Source organism: Babylonia areolata, chromosome 17, assembly GCF_041734735.1.
Source record: "Babylonia areolata isolate BAREFJ2019XMU chromosome 17, ASM4173473v1, whole genome shotgun sequence".
Lineage (NCBI taxonomy): Eukaryota > Metazoa > Mollusca > Gastropoda > Neogastropoda > Buccinidae > Babylonia > Babylonia areolata.
In genome coordinates, this window is record NC_134892.1 from 17,857,316 (window position 1) to 17,881,315 (window position 24,000).

Sequence of the window (24,000 nt, forward strand, 5' to 3'; positions counted from 1 at the left end):
AACAGCATTGTCATTGCCGAGTGACGGTTTTGATGTCCACGCGACAAAAATGAAGACAGAGGAAGAAAGAATAATGAAGCCAAGGAAAAGGAAATCATAGAACTTGACAACATCAGGTTACATCCATACCTCGACAATAAAAAAACAATGGATAAATAGATAGCTATGTCCTCAGTTATAACGTTAGTGTTGGGGGTGGAAAGGAAATAAACGAATGTTGAGAGAGGGAGAGAGAGACACAGAGAGAGAGAACAAGGAACAAGGAGTTTAACCAGGCCATCTGCCCATGTCAAGGGGGTGGGATCACAATGGGGGAATGTGTAACGATCAACAAACACCAGCATAATTGTTTGAGGTTTGACATGGCATTATTTCGAGCTTTAAATGCATCAGTCAGATATCTCGCTAGTTTTTTTGGGTGACTTAACACTTTTTTTTTTTTTAATTTTCTTTTTTATAGACTTTCAAAGCAAACAGATGAAATATTTCTATCACTGTATGGTCTGCTTCATCCTCAAACTTCAGAACCATAAGTTAGTATTGGTTGAATCTGGCAATCAAACAAATGAAGAATACTTTTGGATGTTTTTCACCGGGTGACCACAACAACATTGAAATGCAAATGACTCCTCTTTTTGCTTTAGCTGTTCTGTCCCCAATTGTGCGAGTAAAGAAAAGGGAAGAAGAAGAAAATAATACCAAGATACTGTTTAACGACTTCTAGTTTTATGTTACCAAAGAACCATTTCTCTTTTGCTGCAATATACCCACCTTTACGAAATACAACAACTTTAGTTTTTTTCTTAATTAACCGACACATTCATCTGGTTGGAGGCCTCCCTCAAAATATCTAGGCATCGCTGCAGACCAGTAACAAAAAAGACAGCGTGCAGCAAAGCATCATCAGGAAACAGCAATATCGAAATTTCAACCAAGTCTGGGGTTAACTTCATACCATGCTTACCATTTGTGGAGTGATGGCTTAGAGGTAACGCGTCCGCATAGGAAGCGAGAGAATCTGAGCGCGCTGGTTCGAATCACGGCGCAGCCGCCGATATTTTCTCCCCCTCCACTAGACCTTGAGTGGTGGTCTGGACGCTAGTCATTCGGATGAGACGATAAACCGAGGTCCCGTGTGCAGCATGCACTTAGCGCACGTAAAAGAACCCACGGCAAGGAAATGGTTGTTCCTGGCAAAATTCTGTATAAAAATCCATTTGGATAGGAAAAACAAATAAAACTGCACGCAGGAAAAAATAGAAAAAGATGGGTGGCGCTGTAGTGTAGCGACGCGCTCTCCTTGGGGAGAGCAGCTCGAATTTCACACAGAGAAATCTGTTGTGATAAAAAGAAATACACATACAAATGCAAATTACCATCATATGCTATTCGTTGATAACAGATTTCACCTTGTTTTAATCCACGAGGACATACGAATGTTTCAGTGCATTCTCTATTCACACGTACGCTTGCTTTCACCACTTGATACATACTTCTTCTGATGGCATTATACATTTTACCCCTGATTCAATTTTTCTTTAATATCAGCCAAAGATAATGTCTGTTCACCAAATTGAAAGCCTTTTTGAAACTGATGAACGCATCTTATAACTACTTATGAGAAATGTATGTAGTTGTTTTTGAACTACTGCTAGAAGAGTAAAAACTATGGTCGACAGTTGCATAGTTTTTTTTTTCTAAATCCGGCTTGAGATGCATCGATTAAGTTATCATCGACTCATCTGGTTAATCTTTTTTATTGAGAATGTAGATGTATATTTTACCCCCCAGAATCTAACAAGGAAATACCCCTGTACTTGTCAGGGTTCTCCGGGTCGCCCTTTTTGTGTATAGGTTGAATGATAGGTTCGGACCAGTTTGTGGAAAACAACCAGTGTCAAAGAGCCTATTGAAGTATTTTGTTAAAATGGGGAGAGTATTTATAAAATTCTTCTCACAGTCCGTCGGGACCAGCTGCTTTACAATTTTTGAGAAATTTCACAGCCTCCTCAACTTCCTTCTCTTGTATATGACTACCAAGTGAATTACAAGCTGTTTGAATTAGGCAACAGATCACCATCGACAGCATCATTATCTTCGTCGGGAACACCGGCATGTGAAGGTGCACTGGGAGTAATGGATGCCCTGGTGGTGTCAGAGCAGGTGGGCATCATGGCAGTCTCTGGCCGGACGTCCCCATTGGTGAGCAGAGAGCGATGGTATCCTGGCTGTCAAAGTCTTGCCCGTGTGTGGGTGCGGCACTGCCACTGGCGTCAGGTGGGGGACTGTAAGAAGGTTGATTCCTCTGACTGCCGTCAGCAGTCACTGGTGGTGCAGACACTGGAGGTGCTGCGGGCGCTGAGGACGGCGGGGAGGACGAGGTACGGGTGGGCCTGACGTCATTCTGCTGACTGCGGACAGAGGTCTGGCGGCGTCTGAGGGGTGGGAAGGATTCCATGTCGGCAAGGGAGGGGGGAGTGGGAACCAAAGAGAGAGAGAGATCCTGCACCAAACGATGTTGGCTACGTTGTGAACAGTTTAATTCTAACACAGTTATATTGATGCGACATTGAAGGAAGCGGAGTGAACGACTCACCAATGTCTCCAGCACACAATCACCACATCCTCCTCTTACTGTTGATAACACCTCCACCATCTCCACCATCACTCCACTCTCCCACCCCCAGTCTTCCCCGTTCAACTCGTCACAGCCTCACAGTGTTCTTTCCCTTCAGCCTGCGTTCCTGCAGCGGGATAATGAGGATTCGTGATAGCTCTGGGGTAGTGTTCTTGCCGCAGTAATTAGGTCTGCCAGAGAGACGATTACCTGATGATCGTGTTACAGCCAACGTGTGAAGCACGGGACGACCATCCTGCCCACACTCACCTCCCCGTCCATGTCAAGTTTCAGCAATCTGCTGGGGTCACTCAACGTGACTGACGTGATGTTTCTGTGAATGAAGCCTTCAGGATTTGCATAGTGCAGTTTTGTGTGGTGGCCATAGCAGTGTTGAGTGACATGGTTATATTGGAACAGTGGGTGTTCTCTGACAGGGCTGTGTTGTAACAGTGAGTGTTGTGTGACAAGGCTGTGTTGTAACAGTGAGTGTTGTGTGACAAGGCTGTGTTGTAACAGTGAGTGTTGTGTGACAAGGCTGTGTTGTAACAGTGAGTGTTGTGTGACAAGGCTGTGTTGTAACAATGAGTGTTGTGTGACAGGGGAGTGTTGTCACAGTGAGTGTTGTGTCACAGGGCTGTGTTGTAACAGTGAATGTTGTGTGACAAGGCTGTGCTGTAACTGTGAGTGTTGTGTCACAGGGCTGTGTTGTAATAGTGAATGTTGTGTGAGAGGGGTGTGTTGTAATAGTGAATGTTGTGTGAGAGGGGTGTGTTGTAACAGTGAGTGTTGTGCGACAGGGCTGTGTTGTAACAGTGAGTGTTGTGTCACATGGGTGTGTTGTAACAGTGAGTGTTGTGTCACAGGGCTGTGTTGTAACAGTGAGTGTTGTGTCATAGGGGGGTGTTGTAACAGTGAGTGTTGTGTGACAAGGCTGTGTTGTAACAATGAGTGTTGTGTGACAGGGGTGTGTTGTAACAGTGAGTGTTGTGCGACAGGGCTGTGTTGTAACAGTGAGTGTTGTGTGACAGGGCTGTGTTATAACAGTGAGTGTTGTGTGACAGGGCTGTGTTGTAACAGTGAGTGTTGTGTGACAGGGCTGTGTTGTAACAGTGAGTGTTGTGTCACAGGGCTATGTTGTAACAGTGAGTGTTGTGTCACAGGACTGTGTTGTAACAGTGATGTTTGTGTCACAGGACTGTGTTGTAACAGTGAGTGTTGTGTCACAGGACTGTGTTGTAACAGTGAGTGTTGTGTCACAGGACTGTGTTGTAACAGTGATGTTTGTGTCACAGGACTGTGTTGTAACAGTGATGTTTGTGTCACAGGACTGTGTTGTAACAGTGAGTGTTGTGTCACAGGACTGTGTTGTAACAGTGAGTGTTGTGTGACAGGGCTGTGTTGTAACAGTGAGTGTTGTGTCATAGGGGTGTGTTGTAACAGTGAGTGTTGTGTCACAGGGCTGTGTTGTAACAGTGAGTGTTGTGTCACAGGGCTATGTTGTAACAGTGAGTGTTGTGTGACAGGGCTGTGTTGTAACAGTGAGTGTTGTGTCACAGGGCTGTGCTGTTACAGTGAGTGTTGTGTCACATGGGTGTGTTGTAACAGTGAGTGTTGTGTCACAGGGCTGTGTTGTAACAGTGAGTGTTGTGTGACATGACTGTGTTGTAACAGTGAGTGTTGTGTGAGAGGGGTGTGTTGTAACAGTGAGTGTAGTGTGATAGGGCTGTGTTGTAACAGTGAGTGTTGTGTCACAGGGCTGTGTTGTAAGAGTGAGTGTTGTGTCACAGGGCTGTGTTGTAACAGTGAGTGTTGTGTGACAGGGCTGTGTTGTAAGAGTAAGTGTTGTGTGACAGGGCTGTGTTGTAACAGTGAGTGTTGTGTCACAAGTCTGTGTTGTAACAGTGAGTGTTGTGTGACAGGGCTATGTTGTAACAGTGAGTGCTGTGTCACAGGGCTGTGTCGTAACAGTGAGTGCTGTGTCACAGGGCTGTGTTGTAACAGTGAGTGTTGTGTCACAGGGCTGTGTTGTAACAGTGAGTGCTGTGTGAAAGGGCTGTGTTGTAACAGTGAGTGTTGTGTCACAGGGCTGTGTTGTAACAGTGAGTGCTGTGTCACAGGTCTGTGTTGTAACAGTGAGTGTTGTGTCACAGGGCTATGTTGTAACAGTGAGTGTTGTGTCACAGGGCTGTGTTGTAACAGTGAATGCTGTGTCACAGGGGTGTGTTGTAACAGTGTGTGTTGTGTCACAGGGCTGTGTTGTAACAGTGAGTGTTGTGTGACAGGGCTGTGTTGTAACAGTGAGTGTTGTGTCACAGGGGTGTGTTGTAACAGTGACTGTTGTGTGACAGGGCTGTGTTCTTACAGTGAGTGTTGTGTCACAGGTCTGTGTTGTAACTGTGAGTGTTGTGTGACAGGGCTGTGTTGTAACAGTGAGTGTTGTGTCACAGGGCTGTGTTGTAACAGTGACTGTTGTGCGACAGGGCTGTGTTGTAACAGTGAGTGTTGTGTCACAGGGGTGTGTTGTAACATTGAGTGTGTGTCACAGGGCTGTGTTGTCGTAATTGGGTGCTGTGTCACAGGGCTGTGTTGTAACAGTGAGTGCTGTGTCACAGGGCTGTGTTGTAACAGTGAGTGTTGTGTCACAGCGCTGTGTTGTAACAGTGAATGCTGTGTCACAGGGCTGTGTTGTAACAGTGGGTAGCAAAGCTAAGCCATGGTGGTCCTGGAGTTGCCCAAAGAGATTTCGGTGACATCATGTGGAAAAATCTTCAGTTTAACAGTCTGGCACAAATCTCCTTTTCATTAAACTCCCGCCCGCCCCAACTCCTTCTCTTCCATGTCGCCTCCACTTCACTCTCCTCCTCCCTTCTTTCGTCTCATCCTTCTTTTCTGCTTTGTTATAGTTTGAATAACTTTTACTCATCAACTTTACTCCTAAAAGATAACCCATTTCACTCTTCACCTGACTAGCCCTTTAACGATACAAGTATATGTATAAGAAAGTATATTTACGTTTCAAACATGAAGCAACGCAGTACAGCTCATTTTTATCAACAATTTCCTTTCAGTTTTAGTTATTGACTCGCTTGTAAAAACAAAGTAAATCCATGTGATAACCAGGTGTTTCGTGTGTACGTGAGTCCGTGTTTGTGTGTGTGTGTGTGTGTGTGTACCTTTACATATCATTCTGGACATGTACCAGTCTATGATTGTTCCTATTTTGTTGTATGGTGCAGAAATATGGGGTTATGAAAATGTAGATATACTTGAAAAATTAGAATTGAAATTTTTGAAACGCTTGTTCAAACTGAACAGAAGTACTATGACCCAAATTGTTTATGGAGAAACTGGTATTTATCCAATTAGTGTGTTAGTGAAAATGAGATTAGTTCGATTTTGGACCAGCTTAGTAATATCAAACACAGAAAAATATTCTGGGAAAATATATTTGATATTACTTGACTTATATCGAAATGGTATTTATTCTTCAAAATGGATGAGTTGTATCAGACAAATTTTAATAGAAGCAGGGTATGACTGTGTTTGGGATGGTCAATTCTTCTTGGTGAGGGAATCTTTCTGCAAGAATGTCAACATTGCTTTGAGAGATAGTTTTCAAAATCTATGGAGACATGCTCTAGAGGCGAGTAGTAAATGTTTGTTTTATCGAAATTTTAAAAGTGGATTTGGTAGAGAAAAATATATAAGTCAAATGCCTGATAATTATGTTATCAGCTTCTTCAGATTTCGAAGTAGTAATCATAAGCTGGAAATAGAAACAGGGAGACACAAAGGCATACCACGAGAGTTACGGTTTTGTAAGGTTTGTAACATGTCTGTGATTGGTGATGAGTTTCATTTTATAATGGAATGTCCCAATTATGATCAGTTACGAAATAGATATGTTCCTCAAAAATATTTGTCTCCGAAATCGGTTTTTAATTTTTGTAATATGCTCAAAGGAGGAAAAAAAGTCATTTTAGCTGTAAGTAAGATGATTAGATTTGCAAATGTTGCCTAGTTATACTTTTGGAGTTAAAAGACATTTGTGTTTTCTCAATTTTTATGTGACATTGTTGTGTATTTGGAAATGTTTGTTATGGGCACGAAAAGAGTATTTTGCAGTAATCCTCCATACTCCAATAGGAGTGAAAGGATAATTAAAACTTGAAACTTGAAACTTGTGTGTGTGTGTGTGTGTGTGTGTGTGTGTGTGCGTGCGTGCGTGTGTGTGTGTGTGTGTGTGTGTGTGTGTGTGTGTGTGTGCGTGCGTGCGTGCGTGCGAGCGTGCGTGCTTGCGTGTCCGTAGTAAACTTTAACGTTGACATTTTTTCGGCTACTACAAATGACACTGGAACCAATGCTGGCAGGGTGGTAGGTCTTGTTGAAGTCTTCCCCTTTATGACGGTATGGTAAGCATGATGAGTGGTCAAAGGGCAAGGTCATTATTTGGGAAAATAGAAAAAAAACTTGATAGAGACGGTATCTTACATCTATTTTTTTAGTATACTTGGTCTTGTGATTGGTTATTGGTACATCATGATCTCCAAAGAAATTAGAAACAGAGTTTAAAGGTCAAGATCAAAACGTAGTGTATTATATTGATAGGAAGCATTTCTGCATGGAAGTGATAAGTCTTCTACATAATGTTCATCAAACTTGGTTCAATGACAGGACATGGCGAAAACAAAACTCGTGAAAAGAAACAAGGTCAGAGGTAAAAGATTAACATGACCTATTGTAATTTACATCCAATTTTCATTCGACGTGTCATTGCATGTTTTACCTGTTACACAGTGATTTGTTCTGGCCAGAAAATCGGTGCTTCGTAAATTTATGTCAACGGTCAAGGTCACAACATTGTGTCTTTTTACCAGATTATATGTTTTTTCTGTGATTTGTTTTCATGATTTTTTAGTTGTGTATCACAAGTGAGTCTTGAAGGACTTGCCTTTCTTGTTACAATTATTGTGTTTCTTACTTTTTACTGCTCCAGAAAAAGCACTGAGTGCCCCTTTTTCCTACTCCAGAAAACGTACTGCGTGCCCCTTTTTACTGCTCCAGAAAACGCACTGCGTGCCCCTTTTTACTGCTCCAGAAAAAGCACTGAGTGCCCCTTTTTACTGCTCCAGAAAACGTACTGCGTGCCCCTTTTTACTGCTCCAGAAAACGTTCTGCGTGCCCCTTTTTACTGCTCCAGAAAAAGCACTGAGTGCCCCTTTTTACTGCTCCAGAAAACGTACTGCGTGCCCCTTTTTACTGCTCCAGAAAAAGCACTGAGTGCCCCTTTTTACTGCTCCAGAAAACGTTCTGCGTGCCCCTTTTTACTGCTCCAGAAAAAGCACTGAGTGCCCCTTTTTACTGCTCCAGAAAACGTACTGCGTGCCCCTTTTTACTGCTCCAGAAAACGTTCTGCGTGCCCCTTTTTACTGCTCAAGAAAACGTTCTGCGTGCCCCTTTTTACTACGTTTACGTCTCCATAGCGTATCTTAGTAGCTCTGCTATCAAACCTTGAATGATGATGAATTCCGAAGATCAGTCCCCCCACTCCCCCCACCCCCACCCCACAGGAGTGGGTGTTTGATAGATTCTGGCCCTTCACAAGGTAATATGATACACACACACACACACACACATACACACTCTATCTCTCTCTCTCTCTCTCTCTCTCTCTCTCTCTCTCTCTCACACACACACACACACACACACACACACACACACACACACACATATATATATATATATATATATTTGTGTGTGCGTGTGTGTGTGTGTGTGTGTGTGTGTGTGTGTGTGTGTGTGTGTGTGTGTGAAGAATAGAATAGAATAGAATACTTTTATTGTCATAAAACCTTAAAGTTTATAAGACACAATGAAACATAAACATGAGCGTATTAAGAAGAGAAACATTCACGAACAAATTTCGCCAGCCTTGGCTGTATTTCTGTTAGAAGGATCAGTTCACTAGGGTTTGCATTTGGACGACATATATCGATTAGGAATCTGTGTCTGTAAGTATTGTACTTTACACAATTGTCTAAAAGGTGAATCTCATCTTCTAAACTGTTAAAAGTATCACACAGTCTTTGTTCTTTCGGTGTATTTTTATATCTTCCATGTACGATTTTGTAAGTCATGGGCGCTGATTCGTAACATGGGCAGTGCTTTCCTGTGTTGTGTATTTGCTGTATTCTTTAAATACGGTTCAATTTTATAATTTGTCACAGCGTTCTTGTAAAATTCTAATTTAAATGAACTGTCATGTTTCTGTTTCCAAAATTTTACATATTCATTTTCAAGCTTCTTGGATATAGCATACTTTAATCTTTTAACACTAAAAGTGAACTGATTTTTCCAAACATGATCTAATCCAGTGCTAGTTAATACATTTCATGAAAAGTAGCCACTGAACATTTTCATTTGTTTGACGATACTTGCATTAAAATGTTGTGTATACAAGTGAATTTTGAGGAAGCTCTAATATGTGTGTGTGTGTGTGTGTGTGTGTGTGTGTGTGTGTGTGTGTGTGTGTGTGTGTGTGTGTGTGTGTGTGTGTGTGTGTGTGTTAACCTTAGCTGTTACTGTTTGGTACGGAAACATTTCCAAGGCAGAAGTTGCAGCCATTAACAGAATCGTAAAAACTGTCACCAAGATTACCGGGGCTGATCTACCTTCTCTAGAAGACATATTATAAGCGGCTACTCAAAAAAGCAAAATCAATCAGCCAAGACGAATCACATCCAGCTTTTGGGATTTTCGAGATGCTCCCCTCTGGTCGACGGTACAGAAGTATAAGGACGAAAACCAATCGCTTCGCCAATAGCCTTTTCCCCAAAGCAGCCAATGCCATGTCTCTCGAACAAATCCAGTGCGATAAATAGAATTGTGCAACCAACAACCGTCTACCGAAAGATCTAGTCATCAGCCCCATCCACATGTAAAATGCAGATTTTGTTCAAACGTGTGTGTGTGTGTGTGTGTGTGTGTGTGTGTGTGTGTGTGTGTGTGTGTGTGTGCGCGCGCGCGCGCGCGCAGTGCGTGCATGTGTGAGTATGCACAAGTTTTTATATTGATATGCACTTGTATGTATCCTAATTTCTACTGTATCTGTGTTTGTGTATGATTTTCGATTTATGTTCGTATGTTGTTATGTACTATCCCCCCCGCCCCCCCAATATTCCTTGTGACCCAGGTAATAAAGATATATTCTATTCTATTCTATATTTAGATATGAATATATATATATATATATATATATATATATATATATATATATATATATATATATATATAGAGAGAGAGAGAGAGAGAGAGAGAGAGAGATACATACATATATATACATAATCATGTTGCTTATAGCCCATCCAACCACAAGGTTTCAAGGCTGAATCTTTCTCTGTATGTCTGCCTGTATGTATGTATATATATATATATATATATATATATATATCTGTATATATTCGACCGTATCAAACTATTGAAACAGCAACACAGCTTGTTTGTTCCTCTGATCCCAAGTGGCATTGACTACTGCAGTTCACTACTTGCTGGTCTGCTTCTGATTTGTTGTCACGCCTTCGACAATTTCGAACAATGCTGCGAGAATCGTTTTCAGAAAGTAAAAAAATAAATAAATAAAAATATAAAAAAAGATCACGTTACCCCGCTTTTACGTCAACTTCATTGCTTACCCATCTAGTACAGAATTCATTACAAAAGTGCTATATTGGCTTATCGCCATTTTGAAGGATCTCTCCCTTCTTACGTGTCTACTGTCCTTTATACTTACACACCTTCCCGTTCTCTCAGGTCTTCTGCTGAAAACTCCTTTGTGTCCCCCAAACCTCTTCAAAGACATGCGGCCAAAGGGCCTTCAGTATCAAACACCTTCCTTCTGGAATTATCTTTCCTGGATCCCCGTCACTTACCAACACTGTCTTTCAAAACCAACTTGAAAGGAGGAATCTACATTAGGTACAGTAGTGACGGGAGATTGTTCAACCTCAAGCGCCTGCAGGCTGTTACAAATGTGAGAGACCATCATCAGAGACTTCTTGTTTGCTGATGGCTGTGCATTCAGTGCAGCACAGAGCAGAAGACGCAGTGTGAAATGAACTGCTTCTCACAAGCCTGCGACAACTTCGGTCTCACTATCAGCACCAAAAAGACCGAAGTTTTGTACCAGCCTGCCCCAGGAAAGTCATACCAGAAGCTGCGCATCACAGTGAAGGGGCAGAACCTTCAGGCAGTCGATATCTTCACCTACCTGGGCAGCACGCTCTCTCGCGCAGTGAACATAGACGCTGAGGTAAACAACAGGATCGCCAAAGCCAGCACCGCCTTCGGGAGACTCCGTGAGAACGTGTGGGAGCGGAGAGGCCTCAGCACTACCACCAAGCTGAAGGTCTACTGTGCAGTGGTCCTTACCACCCTACTTTACGCCAGTGAGACCTGGACTGTCTACAGCAGACACGCCAAACAACTCAACTGCTTTCACCTGAGCTGTTTCCACAGACTTCTCCACATCAGGTGGAAGGACAAAGTTCCGACACGGAAGTCCTGGAACGAGGTGGCCTCTGCAGCATCTACACCCTCCCGCACAAAGACCAAGCCAGGTGGGCTGGACATGTGGTCAGAATACCAGACAGTCGACTGCCTAAGCAGCTGCTATATGGAGAACTGTGTCTGGGTAAGCGCTCAGTTGAAGGGCAGAAGAAACGCTACAAAGACTGCCTCAAAGTGTCCTTCAAAGACCTGGGCTGGACCGTCCAGCTTGGCGCGGCAAGTTCACCACAGGAGCCCATGCAGCTGAAGCCAGGTCATCACCGAGGCGCAACGAAAGCGTGCTGTGCGCAAGGCCCGATCAACATCCACTGCCACAACAGCACCCACTCACTTGTGTCCCACATGTGGGTGAGCCTTCAGGGCCCGGAATGGCCTCACCAGTCACCTCTGGACCCACAGCCACCAATCTTCCATCTGATTTTTGAAGCCATGGTCATCTTCGAATCCGAAGGACCCACATCAGATATATATATATATATATATATATATATATATATATATATATATATATATATATATATTATGTATTAAAGATAAACAGGTATATAGATTTCTGTCCATTTACCCCTTCTAGAATCCTTTATATTTCGCAGTCTCATGAATGCCAATTTTAGAACACAGCAATACTGTTATGAAAACTTCCCAAAACAAAACTCTTCCACTTCTGGAAGAATCCAATCCGAGTTGTTGTTGTTGTTTTTTTTCCATTTGTTGTGGGGGGGGGGGGGGGGGCGGGGGGGGGGGAGATTTGTAAGGGGTAGGCCATAGGCATCGGTGTGCGTGCGTGTGTGTGTGTGTGTGTGTGTGTGTGTGTGTGTTACAGTGTCCCCAAAGTAATCAGCACGGTAATTTCACTTCGCAAGAGTCAGCTGTGATTCACGGAAGACTTTGTTAGTGTTTAACGGCTGGCTGTAAAATTGCACACATCCGTTTCAGTGTTTGCTCAAAGCAGCAGTTTTCTTTCCTCCAAGTCAAATCATGTTGCTTATAGTTGATCGCAAGGAGATGAAATCCAGTCAGAATTAATACCCAACTAAGTCACAGAGCAGTGAAACAACGTCAAAGTTCGATCATTATGACTTCAAAAGACCAGTTCAAAACCAAACCCGTTTGTGTGTCTGTTCCATATTTCAACGATCTGACGTGGTCTGATCTCCGATTATTCGAAGTAAACACGTCGCTAGGATCCCAGCTACCATTCACATCAACTGTTTGGCAAAGCACGGAGTGTGTCTTGTCATATAAGGTGGAAAATGGCACATTTGACACCAACCACTATTATTGATGCGTGCGCAAAATACATGTGTGCGTGCGACCGTGCGTGCATGCATGTTCACGCGTGTGTTCGTGTGTCGTGTGTGTCTGCATGCTTGTATGCATGTGTGTGTATACATCGGAAGAGTTTGTAAACGCATAAAGGTTTAACCTTTCACAGATTTTTTTTACTTATCATTTGCTTATGATCATGCAGTGAGTGAGTCACAGACTGACATGACCTCACAGTTGACCCAACAACAAAGTGAGAGCTGTTTGATCTCCACTCCAATGGGAATTCATTTTCAGTTTAATCTTTTGTGAAGGACTATGACTCTAAAATTAGGTGGCAAGATTGCCCTGGCTCCTTATGCTGCAGCCTTTAGGGCTTATCGGCCTCTGGGAACCATCCCAACACTGACTGTCCTAAAACCTTTTGGCCGAGAGAGAGAGTGGGTATAACTTGGGTAAGACACCCTCCATTTCAATCAAATTCTAGGCCAGACAGGACAGCCGATGCCTTTTCTGCTGTTCAGTCGGACACGACTGACTTTCATACATACATACATACATACATACATACATACAGGTGAACTGTCCTGTTCACTGGGGGATGAAGGGGGAGTGTGGACGGTACCAGTTGTCACTGTCAAATCACGTGTTGAAGACAGGCAGACATACAGACAGGCAGGCAGGCAGGCAGACCGTACAGACAGGCAGGCAGACAGACATACATGCTGGCAGACAGGCAGGCAGACATATAGGCAGGCAGGCAGACAGGGATACAGGCAGGCAGGCAGTGATACAGACAGGTAGGCATGCAGACAGACAGACAGGCAGTCAGACAGACAGACAGGCAGGCAGGCTGGCAGACAAAACCCCACTCCATCTAAGGAGCAAATCGTTGGAGTGAGACTCCTTTTATGAATATCCTTGAAGGTCACATGACAGCATGATACACTTGGGATATATATATATATATCTATATAGATTTATTTATTTATTTATACACGTATATATACAAGTACACGTGCACTTTGTTGGCAAGCAGGCAGACACACACGGACAAGCGCAGACAGACAAGCAGACAAACGCACACACGCACACGCACACGCACACACACATGGCGTCTGTGGATGATGCGTGCGTGGCTTTGGTAGCCAGCTGCGTGTTGTCCATTATTTAATTGGGTCACAACTGAGGGAACATCAGGACGACACATCGATTGGGAGGGGGGGGGTCAAGAGGGGGGGGTTGATGGAGGGGTTTGGAGAAAGAATGAGAGCGAAACAGAAAGAGAGGATGAAGACACGTAGACAGACATACAGTGACACAGAGAGCTTAAGAGAAAGAGTAAGAAATAAGGCAAGCAGATAGAGTGAGAGAGAGAGGGTGCAGACAGATACCGAGAGAGCGTTAGATAGGAGTTAGGCAAGGGCAGATAGGCAGACAGACATACAGAGGGGGACACACAGAGAGAGAGAGAGAGAGAGAGAGAGAGAGAGCAGATATTTACAGAGACGACGACGACGACGATGATGATATGGATACTTAAAGCAGCGTCTATGCTCAGCCAGAGACCAAGCTCCAAGCGCTTTACGATCACGGAGTCATTTGCCTGGGTAGAGCCGACTGACAGCTGCCATTGGGCGCTCATCATTCGTTTCCTGCGTCATTCAGTCAGGTTTCATTCACGCACACACACACTCATGCAGACGTGTAATATTTTTACGTGTATGGCCGTTTTGTTTACTTACCACCCCATGTAGGCAGTCATACTTTGTTATCGGGGATGTACATGCTGAGTATGTTCTTGTTTCTATAACCCACTGAACGCTGTCATGGATTACATGATCTTTAACGTGCGTATTTGATCTGCGTGGGCATACACACGAAGGGGGTTCAGGCACTATCAGGTCTGCACACATGTTGACCTGGGAGATCGGAATGACCACACTTTACCCACCAGGTGCGACGGGGATCGAACTCAGGAAAGTCGGCCTTCTATTTGACCGGCGCTCCCTTCACGGTATGCAGTGACGAGGCTGTCTTTGTGTGTGTATTTATCTTTCTATATGCCTGTCTGTATGTATGTGTCTCTCTGTCTCTGTCTATTTGTCTGTCTGTCTGTCTGTCTATCTATGTCTCTTTCTTTTTCTCTCTCTGTCCACCTAGCTACCGGTCGACGGGCAAAATGACCTTCAGAACTGTCGATGATCAACTTTTCTGTTCCCAATTCTCACTCACGTTTACATCAAAATTAGGCAAACAAGTGACATCTTGACATTTCTTTCATGAATTTTATGATCTCTCTCTTTCTCTTTGTCTGTCACTCCCTCTGTCTGACTGTCTCTCTCTCTCTCCCCCTCTCTCTTCCTCCCTCAGTCTGTCTGTCTCTCTCTTCTCAGGACGTATCAGAATGTACACTGTTTCACAGACTCATCAGTACAGTGGGGACTCCCGCCTTTTCCATGCCCATTGATACACAGAGCGTTCACTGACACTGTGCCAGCCACGTTTCAGTCATTCCGGCTTTAGGGTGGAATTAATTAACAACTCCTTTACCGCCAATGGTCTCCTTCTGTTGGTGGGTGGGGAGAAGAAAACAGTGGGGGTTGGAGCCGTGGAGAGATAGAGATGGGAGAGAATAATTGTTTCTCTGACAAAGGTGATCTGTTTTAGGCTGACGCCTGACCTTTCCGCAGACCTTTCAGTGACTCCACCGTCAACACCGGCATCACAATGTATGGAACATTACACGTGACTGGTTTTCTTCTTCTTCTTCAGGGCGAAAAGCTGATATCACAGTCGTACAGCGTTTACTGACTTTTATTGGGATAATAGAAATGCCACTTTGTAGCCATTAAAGCACATCGATAATCGTACATGCAGTGTGACAAAAAGAAATAGAAGTGACTTGGTTGAGTGATTTAATAGTTCAATGAGAGAATGGAGTAGGGAGTATGTGGATTAATGAATGAATGAACGAACGAACGCACGAATGGATGAATGACCAAGTAATCTGCTTATTATATATTTGATATAGATTGGATTCTACACACTCATGTGAGAGACTGATGATAAACTGGCTTGAAATCACATAAAATCATGCTGGTTATGACGAATACATTTTTAAGAAGAGAGAATCGATGAACTAAGAAATATATGAGTAGATCGGTAGATAAATTCCCAATTCCCAACTGGTAATAGATAATTGTTCTATTTTAGATCGACAGAATTCCCAAAGTGGAATCCTCTGTGTGAATGCTGATTTATTGTGGCACAGCAAAGTTAACCATCACGCAATGTTTTATCTCCCTTGCAATTTTGGACTCCCAAAGAACTGGGGCACAGAGATAAATCATTTCTCAATCATTCAATGATTTATTAGCTACTGCATCATTTTCAGTCTGTTCCTCCATTGTACGTTCTTTTTCCATTGATATATCACCCATCACTGGTAGCTGTGGTGAATGATAGGAGTGATGTTTCTTCATTGTTTCCCATGGAGAAGGGAATAGCAGTGGATGTAAGTGACCGTTAGCAGCACAGGACACAGCACTGCTGGTTGCTGAATGGTGTCCCGTCCCCTGTCCTTAACCTGCTCGTTTTGCTGAATGGTGTCCCGTCCCCTGTCCTTAACCTGCTCGTTTTGCTGAATGGTGTCCCGTCCCCTGTCCTTAACCTGCTCGTTTTGCTGAATGGTGTCCCGTCCCCTGTCCTTAACCTGCTCGTTTTGCTGAATGGTGTCCCGTCCCCTGTCCTTAACCTGCTCGTTTTGCTGAATGGTGCCCCGTCCCCTGTCCTTAACCTGCTCGTTTTGCTGAATGGTGCCCCGTCCCCTGTCCTTAACCTGCTCGTTTTGCTGAATGGTGCCCCGTCCCCTGTCCTTAACCTGCTCGTTTTGCTGAATGGTGTCCCGTCCCCTGTCCGTAACCTGCTCGTTTTGCTGAATGGTGCCCCGTCCCCTGTCCTTAACCTGCTCGTTTTGCTGAATGGTGTCCCGTCCTTAACCTGGTCGGTTTTAGCTAAATCACTTCCAGGGCTTGTTTTCAATTGGTGGAGTATTCAATTGTCTGGATGCATTTGTTGTTGTTTTGTTATTGTTGTTGTTGTTTGGTTGGTTGGTTGGTTTGGATTTTTTGTTTGTTTCTTGGTTGTTGTTTTTTGTTGTTGTTGTTTTGTTTTTTGTTGTTGTTTTTTTGTTGTTGTTGTTGTTTTGTTTTTGTTTTTTTGGGGGGGTTGTTTGTTGTTTTATCTATTTTGTCACTACTCTTTTCTAAATTTATATATACAGTCACAATACACAAGCAAGCGTGCGCGCCACACGCGCGTGCTCTTACACTCAATCGTACTGAAAATACGCACACATTTAGAAAATACGTGCGCGCACATACACACGTACGCACGCACGCACGCACCACACACACACACACACACACACACACACAGGAACACAGACACACACACACACACACACACACACACACACACACACACACAAACACACACACTCACACACACACACACACACACACACACACACACACACACACTAACAAAAAATGTGTGTTTTCAGCTGGAGTGTACAGTTGCTGCACACTGTTCCCGAACAACCTCTGCGCCCCTCCCTCCTTCAGTGTACTCTGTCACCATGGTGATGCACCCCCCTCTACCTTCCCCACACATCCTCTGACATCGGGGGGAGAACAGAGAGAGGACAGAGGGAGGAAAGGGCAGAGAGAGTAAGGAGGAGGGCAGAGTGGGAGAGAGAGAGGGAGAGGGGGCAGACGAGGTGGGAGAGGTGTGCTGACAACGAGGATGAGGATAATGGCGACATCTTTGAGCAGAGGTGTGATGACATCATCACTGTTAGGCCTTCTGATTCTGGTCACTGCAGGTGAGTGTCTTCTCTGTCTCTCTCTGTCTCTCTCTCGCTCTGTCTCTGTATCTCTCTGTCTCTCTCTTAGCCCGTTTTCAAGCTCAGTTAGTTTATCCAGTGGTAGGATAATAGCTGTGTGAACGACCAGCTGTTTGTGTTCACGGATTCTCCAGTGTTCTGTCACAGGTCTGTCACTGATGAAACAAGACATGAGTGTCCCCATGACCTATGTTTTGATGCAGTCAGTCAGGGCTCCTTGTCGTCCTCAGGTCACGGCAATAACCAGAGGCAACGATGTTACTGACAGGGTTGTTCATTGACATCAGATATATTGCTTCCAGAGGTTATCTGTTTTGGGGTGATGGTGGTGTAAAAGGCCTGACTGGGCAAGCAGAGACACACTGCACTGTCAGATCTGTCTCAATGGAACGGTCTCTGCTAACAGCCATGCCTTGTCCTCTGAGCGTGGACTGCTGCACACTCTGGTGTGTCACCATCATGCCTGTGTAATCCAGGAATGCCTCATTTTTTGCATCATGATCTCCATGTTGGAACTGGACGTAGCAGTAGCATAGACATCGTCCATACCCCCACCTCACCACCACCACCACCACCACCCCCCCCCCCCACACACACACACACGCCCCAAAAACTGGACGTTCGCAGATCGCACAGTGAATTTCAATAGTTTCTAACTGAACTTTCTTCACCCGATTTTGTTGACAACACAGATAGAAGTTTAATTTGTTTTCGTGCATTAGAAAAATGATACTTTCACTTAATTTGCCTCCACAACTTTATTTCCAGAATATTGTTTTATACAACATCAAGCTGTTCCAAACAGGGCAGTTGGAAAGTAAACAGCAACATCTAGGAAAGAATGACAGATGTACAGACAAATACGGATAAACACAGACAGCAGAGTGGCCCACTCAGCCCTGTGTCTTTCTGTGGTGTGTGACAGTGCTGGGAGCCCAGAGGTTCATAGAACACCTCAGTGATCCATGTCTGTGGTGTGTGACACTGCTGGGAGCCCAGAGGTTCATAGAACACCTCAGTGATCCATGTCTGTGGTGTGTGACAGTGCTGGGAGCCCAGAGGTTCATAGAACACCTCAGTGATCCATGTCTGTGGTGTGTGACACTGCTGGGAGCCCAGAGGTTCATAGAACACCTCAGTGATCCATGTCTGTGGTGTGTGACAGTGCTGGGAGCCCAGAGGTTCATAGAACACCTCAGTGATCCATGTCTGTGGTGTGTGACAGTGCTGGGAGCCCAGAGGTTCATAGAACACCTCAGTGATCCATGTCTGTGGTGTGTGACACTGCTGGGAGCCCAGAGGTTCATAGAACACCTCAGTGATCCATGTCTGTGGTGTGTGACACTGCTGGGAGCCCAGAGGTTCATAGAACACCTCAGTGATCCATGTCTGTGGTGTGTGACACTGCTGGGAGCCCAGAGGTTCATAGAACACCTCAGTGATCCATGTCTGTGGTGTGTGACAGTGCTGGGAGCCCAGAGGTTCATAGAACACCTCAGTGATCCATGTCTGTGGTGTGTGACAGTGCTGGGAGCCCAGAGGTTCATAGAACACCTCAGTGATCCATGTCTGTGGTGTGTGGCAGTGCTGGGAGCCCAGAGGTTCATAGAACACCTCAGTGATCCATGTCTGTGGTGTGTGACAGTGCTGGGAGCCCAGAGGTTCATAGAACACCTCAGTGATCCATGTCTGTGGTGTGTGACAGTGCTGGGAGCCCAGAGGTTCATAGAACACCTCAGTGATCCATGTCTGTGGTGTGTGGCAGTGCTGGGAGCCCAGAGGTTCATAGAACACCTCAGTGATCCATGTCTGTGGTGTGTGACAGTGCTGGGAGCCCAGAGGTTCATAGAACACCTCAGTGATCCATGTCTGTGGTGTGTGACAGTGCTGGGAGCCCAGAGGTTCATAGAACACCTCAGTGATCCATGTCTGTGGTGTGTGACACTGCTGGGAGCCCAGAGGTTCATAGAACACCTCAGTGATCCATGTCTGTGGTGTGTGACACTGCTGGGAGCCCAGAGGTTCATAGAACACCTCAGTGATCCATGTCTGTGGTGTGTGACACTGCTGGGAGCCCAGAGGTTCATAGAACACCTCAGTGATCCATGTCTGTGGTGTGTGACACTGCTGGGAGCCCAGAGGTTCATAGAACACCTCAGTGATCCATGTCTGTGGTGTGTGACAGTGCTGGGAGCCCAGAGGTTCATAGAACACCTCAGTGATCCATGTCTGTGGTGTGTGACAGTGCTGGGAGCCCAGAGGTTCATAGAACACCTCAGTGATCCATGTCTGTGGTGTGTGACACTGCTGGGAGCCCAGAGGTTCATAGAACACCTCAGTGATCCATGTCTGTGGTGTGTGACAGTGCTGGGAGCCCAGAGGTTCATAGAACACCTCAGTGATCCATGTCTGTGGTGTGTGACAGTGCTGGGAGCCAGGAGGTACACCTCAGTGATCCATGTCGTGATCCATGTCTGTGGTGTGTGGCAGTGCTGGGAGCCCAGAGGTTCATAGAACGGCCCCAGAACATCTCGGTGATCCAGGGAGAGAGTGTGGTCCTCAAGTGTGTGGTAGCCGACAGGGTGGGCAACGTGCAGTGGGTCAAGGATGGATTCGCTCTGGGTACGTACCAGGGGACAGGGGGTGGTATATAGTATTGATGGATGTGCTGGGGTGTGTGTACATCAATGAGATGTATATAGCAGCATAGAACAGATGGATGTGTTGGGGTGTGTGTACATCAATGAGATGTATATAGCAGCATAGAACAGATGGATGTGTTGGGGTGTGTGTACATCAATGAGATGTATATAGCAGCATAGAACAGATGGATGTGTTGGGGTGTGTGTACATCAATGAGATGTATATAGCAGCATAGAACAGATGGATGTGTTGGGGTGTGTGTACATCAATGAGATGTATATAGCAGCATAGAACAGATGGATGTGTTGGGGTGTGTGTACATCAATGAGATGTATATAGCAGCATAGAACAGATGGATGTGTTGGGGTGCATGTGTGCCAACGGGGAGTGAATGAGGTGTATATATCAGCATTGTGTGTTTATGTGTGATAAGGTGTCAGCGTGAATGATTCAGTGTGGGATATAAGGATGTTCTGGGGTGCGTGTGTGTAGATCTAGTGTATGTATCAGCTGGGGGTGCATGTATATATATGTGTGTGGTGTGTGTATGAGTGTGGGATGTTGGCTGTGTGGCTAAAATGTATGAGGTGTATGTTTATTGTGTGTGAGTTGTTGGCCTATGTGTCTGCTTGGAATGTATTGATGTGTTGGAGTGTATACATGTGTTTGGAATATTTGCATGTGTATGGGATGTATGCATGTGTATGGGATGTATGTATGTTGAATGTGTGCATGCGTGTGGAATGTGTGTATGTGTATGGGTGTGTGGATGTGTTTGGATTGTATTTATGTGTATGCATTTATGAGGTGTTTGTGTATGGTATTCACGTGTGTGGAGTGCATGAATGTGTGTATATGCATGGGACGTATGTGTATGCATATATAGATGTGTGTGGGATGTATGGGTGTCTATCGGATATGATATAGATTTGTATTTGGATGGACGTGTATGGGAAGTGTGGGTGTGAGTCGAATATTTATCAGATGCAGGGATGTGTGAATGGATGTATGGATGTGAATGGGATGTGTGGGTGTAAATGGGATGTGTGAATGGATGTATGGATGTGAATGGGATGTGTGAATGGATGTATGGATGTGAATGGGATGTGTGGGTGTAAATGGGATGTGTGAATGGGATGTATGGATGTGAATGGGATGTGTGAATGGATGTATGGATGTGAATGGGATGTGTGAATGGATGTATGGATGTGAATGGGATGTGTGAATGGATGTATGGATGTAAATGGATGTATGGATGTGAATGGGATCTACGGTTATGACTGGGGTGTGTGAATGGATGTATGGATGTGAATGGGTTGTTTGAATGTGGTGAGAGGGCAGGTGAGTACAGGTGTACGTGACTGGTATGTGGAGTGAGTGCTTTGGTGACGGTGGTGTGAATTGGGTTACTCAACAGTCTGTTTGTCTGTATGTTTATCTGTCTGACTGTGTGTGTGTGTGTGTGTGTGTGTGTGTGTGTGTGTGTGTGTGTGTGTGCAGATTACGACCACAACATTCCGGGCTTCCTGACCTATCTATATCGATTATATCTGTGTGTCAATGTAAATTATCTGATGCGCGTGTGGGTGCGTGCGTGTGGGTGGGTGCGTGTGTGGATGTATGTGTGTATGTGTGCACAGGGTTTGACCGCAACATCCCAGGCTACCCGACCTACTCAGTGGTGGGCACTGAGTCCCGAAAGTTCAACCTGATGATCGCCAATACCCAGCTGTCAGATGACGCCAACTACCAGTGCCAGGTGACCCCGGGTGGACCCGGCCACCCGCGTCTAACAGCCTCTGCCTACCTCACTGTGTTGGGTAAGTGTGTGTGTATGTGTGTGTCCCTCTCTGCATCTCCAGCACTGGCCTTTCCCTGTCTGCATCTCCAGCACTGCCCTTTCCCTGTCTCTCTCTGCATCTCCAGCACTGCCCTTTCCCTCTCTCTCTGCATCTCCAGCACTGCCCTTTCCCTCTCTCTCTGCATCTCCAGCACTGCCCTTTCCCTCTCTCTGTGCATCTCCAGCACTGCCCTTTCCCTGTCTCTCTGCATCTCCAGCACTGCCCTTTCCCTGTCTGCACCTCCAGCACTGCCCTTTCCCTGTCTGCATCTCCAGCACTGCCCTTTCCCTGTCTGCACCTCCAGCACTGCCCTTTCCCTCTCTCTCTGCATCTCCAGCACTGCCCTTTCCCTGTCTCTCTCTGCATCTCCAGCACTGCCCTTTCCCTGTCTCTCTGCACCTCCAGCACTGCCCTTTCCCTGTCTGCATCTCCAGCACTGCCCTTTCCCTGTCTCTCTGCATCTCCAGCACTGCCCTTTCCCTGTCTCTCTCTGCATCTCCAGCACTGCCCTTTCCCTGTCTGCACCTCCAGCACTGCCCTTTCCCTGTCTCTCTGCATCTCCAGCACTGCCCTTTCCCTGTCTGCACCTCCAGCACTGCCCTTTCCCTGTCTGCATCTCCAGCACTGCCCTTTCCCTCTCTCTCTGCATCTCCAGCACTGCCCTTTCCCTGTCTCTCTCTGCATCTCCAGCACTGCCCTTTCCCTGTCTGCATCTCCAGCACTGCCCTTTCCCTGTCTCTCTGCATCTCCAGCACTGCCCTTTCCCTGTCTCTCTGCATCTCCAGCACTGCCCTTTCCCTGTCTCTCTCTGCATCTCCAGCACTGCCCTTTCCCTGTCTGCACCTCCAGCACTGCCCTTTCCCTGTCTGCATCTCCAGCACTGCCCTTTCCCTGTCTCTCTGCATCTCCAGCACTGCCCTTTCCCTGTCTCTCTCTGCATCTCCAGCACTGCCCTTTCCCTGTCTCTCTCTGCATCTCCAGCACTGCCCTTTCCCTGTCTCTCTGCATCTCCAGCACTGCCCTTTCCCTGTCTCTCTGCATCTCCAGCACTGCCCTTTCCCTGTCTCTCTCTGCATCTCCAGCACTGCCCTTTCCCTCTCTCTCTGCATCTCCAGCACTGCCCTTTCCCTGTCTCTCTCTGCATCTCCAGCACTGCCCTTTCCCTGTCTCTCTGCATCTCCAGCACTGCCCTTTCCCTGTCTCTCTGCACCTCCAGCACTGCCCTTTCCCTGTCTCTGTGCATCTCCAGCACTGCCCTTTCCCTGTCTCTCTCTGCATCTCCAGCACTGCCCTTTCCCTGTCTCTCTGCATCTCCAGCACTGCCCTTTCCCTGTCTCTCTCTGCATCATCTCCAGCACTGCCCTTTCCCTGTCTCTCTCTGCATCTCCAGCACTGCCCTTTCCCTGTCTCTCTCTGCATCTCCAGCACTGCCCTTTCCCTCTCTCTCTGCATCTCCAGCACTGCCCTTTCCCTGTCTCTCTGCATCTCCAGCACTGCCCTTTCCCTCTCTCTCTGCATCTCCAGCACTGCCCTTTCCCTGTCTCTCTGCATCTCCAGCACTGCCCCCGTCATTCTTCACCCCCTCCTTCCTCTTCCTTACCTTTCCTGTCTGTCTCACTCTCACTGAGACTGCTGACTGGTCATGAGAACTCCGGCTGGTGCCGTGTGTGTGTGTGAACTCAGATCTCAGAACTCATTTAATTGTCGTAAAACCCATCATGGGAATTATGGACACTATAAACTTAACACAGCAAACAAACAGAAAGTAAAAGCAATAAGTTGTGAACACATGCAGGATATTCTACAAGACATAGTTATGGATTGCGAACTTTAAAGCATTCATATATATATATATATATATATATATATATATATATATATATATATATATATTTATATATATATATATATATTTATATATATATATATATATATATATATATATATATTGCCAGTTCTGGTTGGAAATAACTTAGTGGCAACAGAGAACTCGGCCTTTGGATTAAGGTGTTGTGTTGCCAGTGCCATCTGGCCAGTGATTCGAAGACTGGGAATTAACTGTCACAAGTAGGCGAGATCTCAAGTCAGAGTACACACTACACTTGTCCAGAAAATGCAGTTCATCCTCTGTAACTCCACATGCTTTACATAGCCGG

At 45.5% G+C, this 24,000-nt stretch overlaps 1 protein-coding gene across 1 annotated transcript in view; it reads left to right on the plus strand.

Annotated features, from left to right (window-relative positions):
• The window catches only part of LOC143291697 (nephrin-like), a 156,407-nt gene that overhangs the window by 61,966 nt on the left and 70,441 nt on the right, over window positions 1-24,000 (plus strand). The window contains exons 2-4 of the mRNA XM_076601718.1: window positions 17,019-17,339; window positions 19,851-19,982; window positions 21,644-21,823. Of these exons, the coding sequence (XP_076457833.1) occupies window positions 17,261-17,339; window positions 19,851-19,982; window positions 21,644-21,823 (391 nt within the window). The 5' untranslated portion in view covers window positions 17,019-17,260. The remainder of the gene's footprint in view (window positions 1-17,018; window positions 17,340-19,850; window positions 19,983-21,643; window positions 21,824-24,000) is intronic.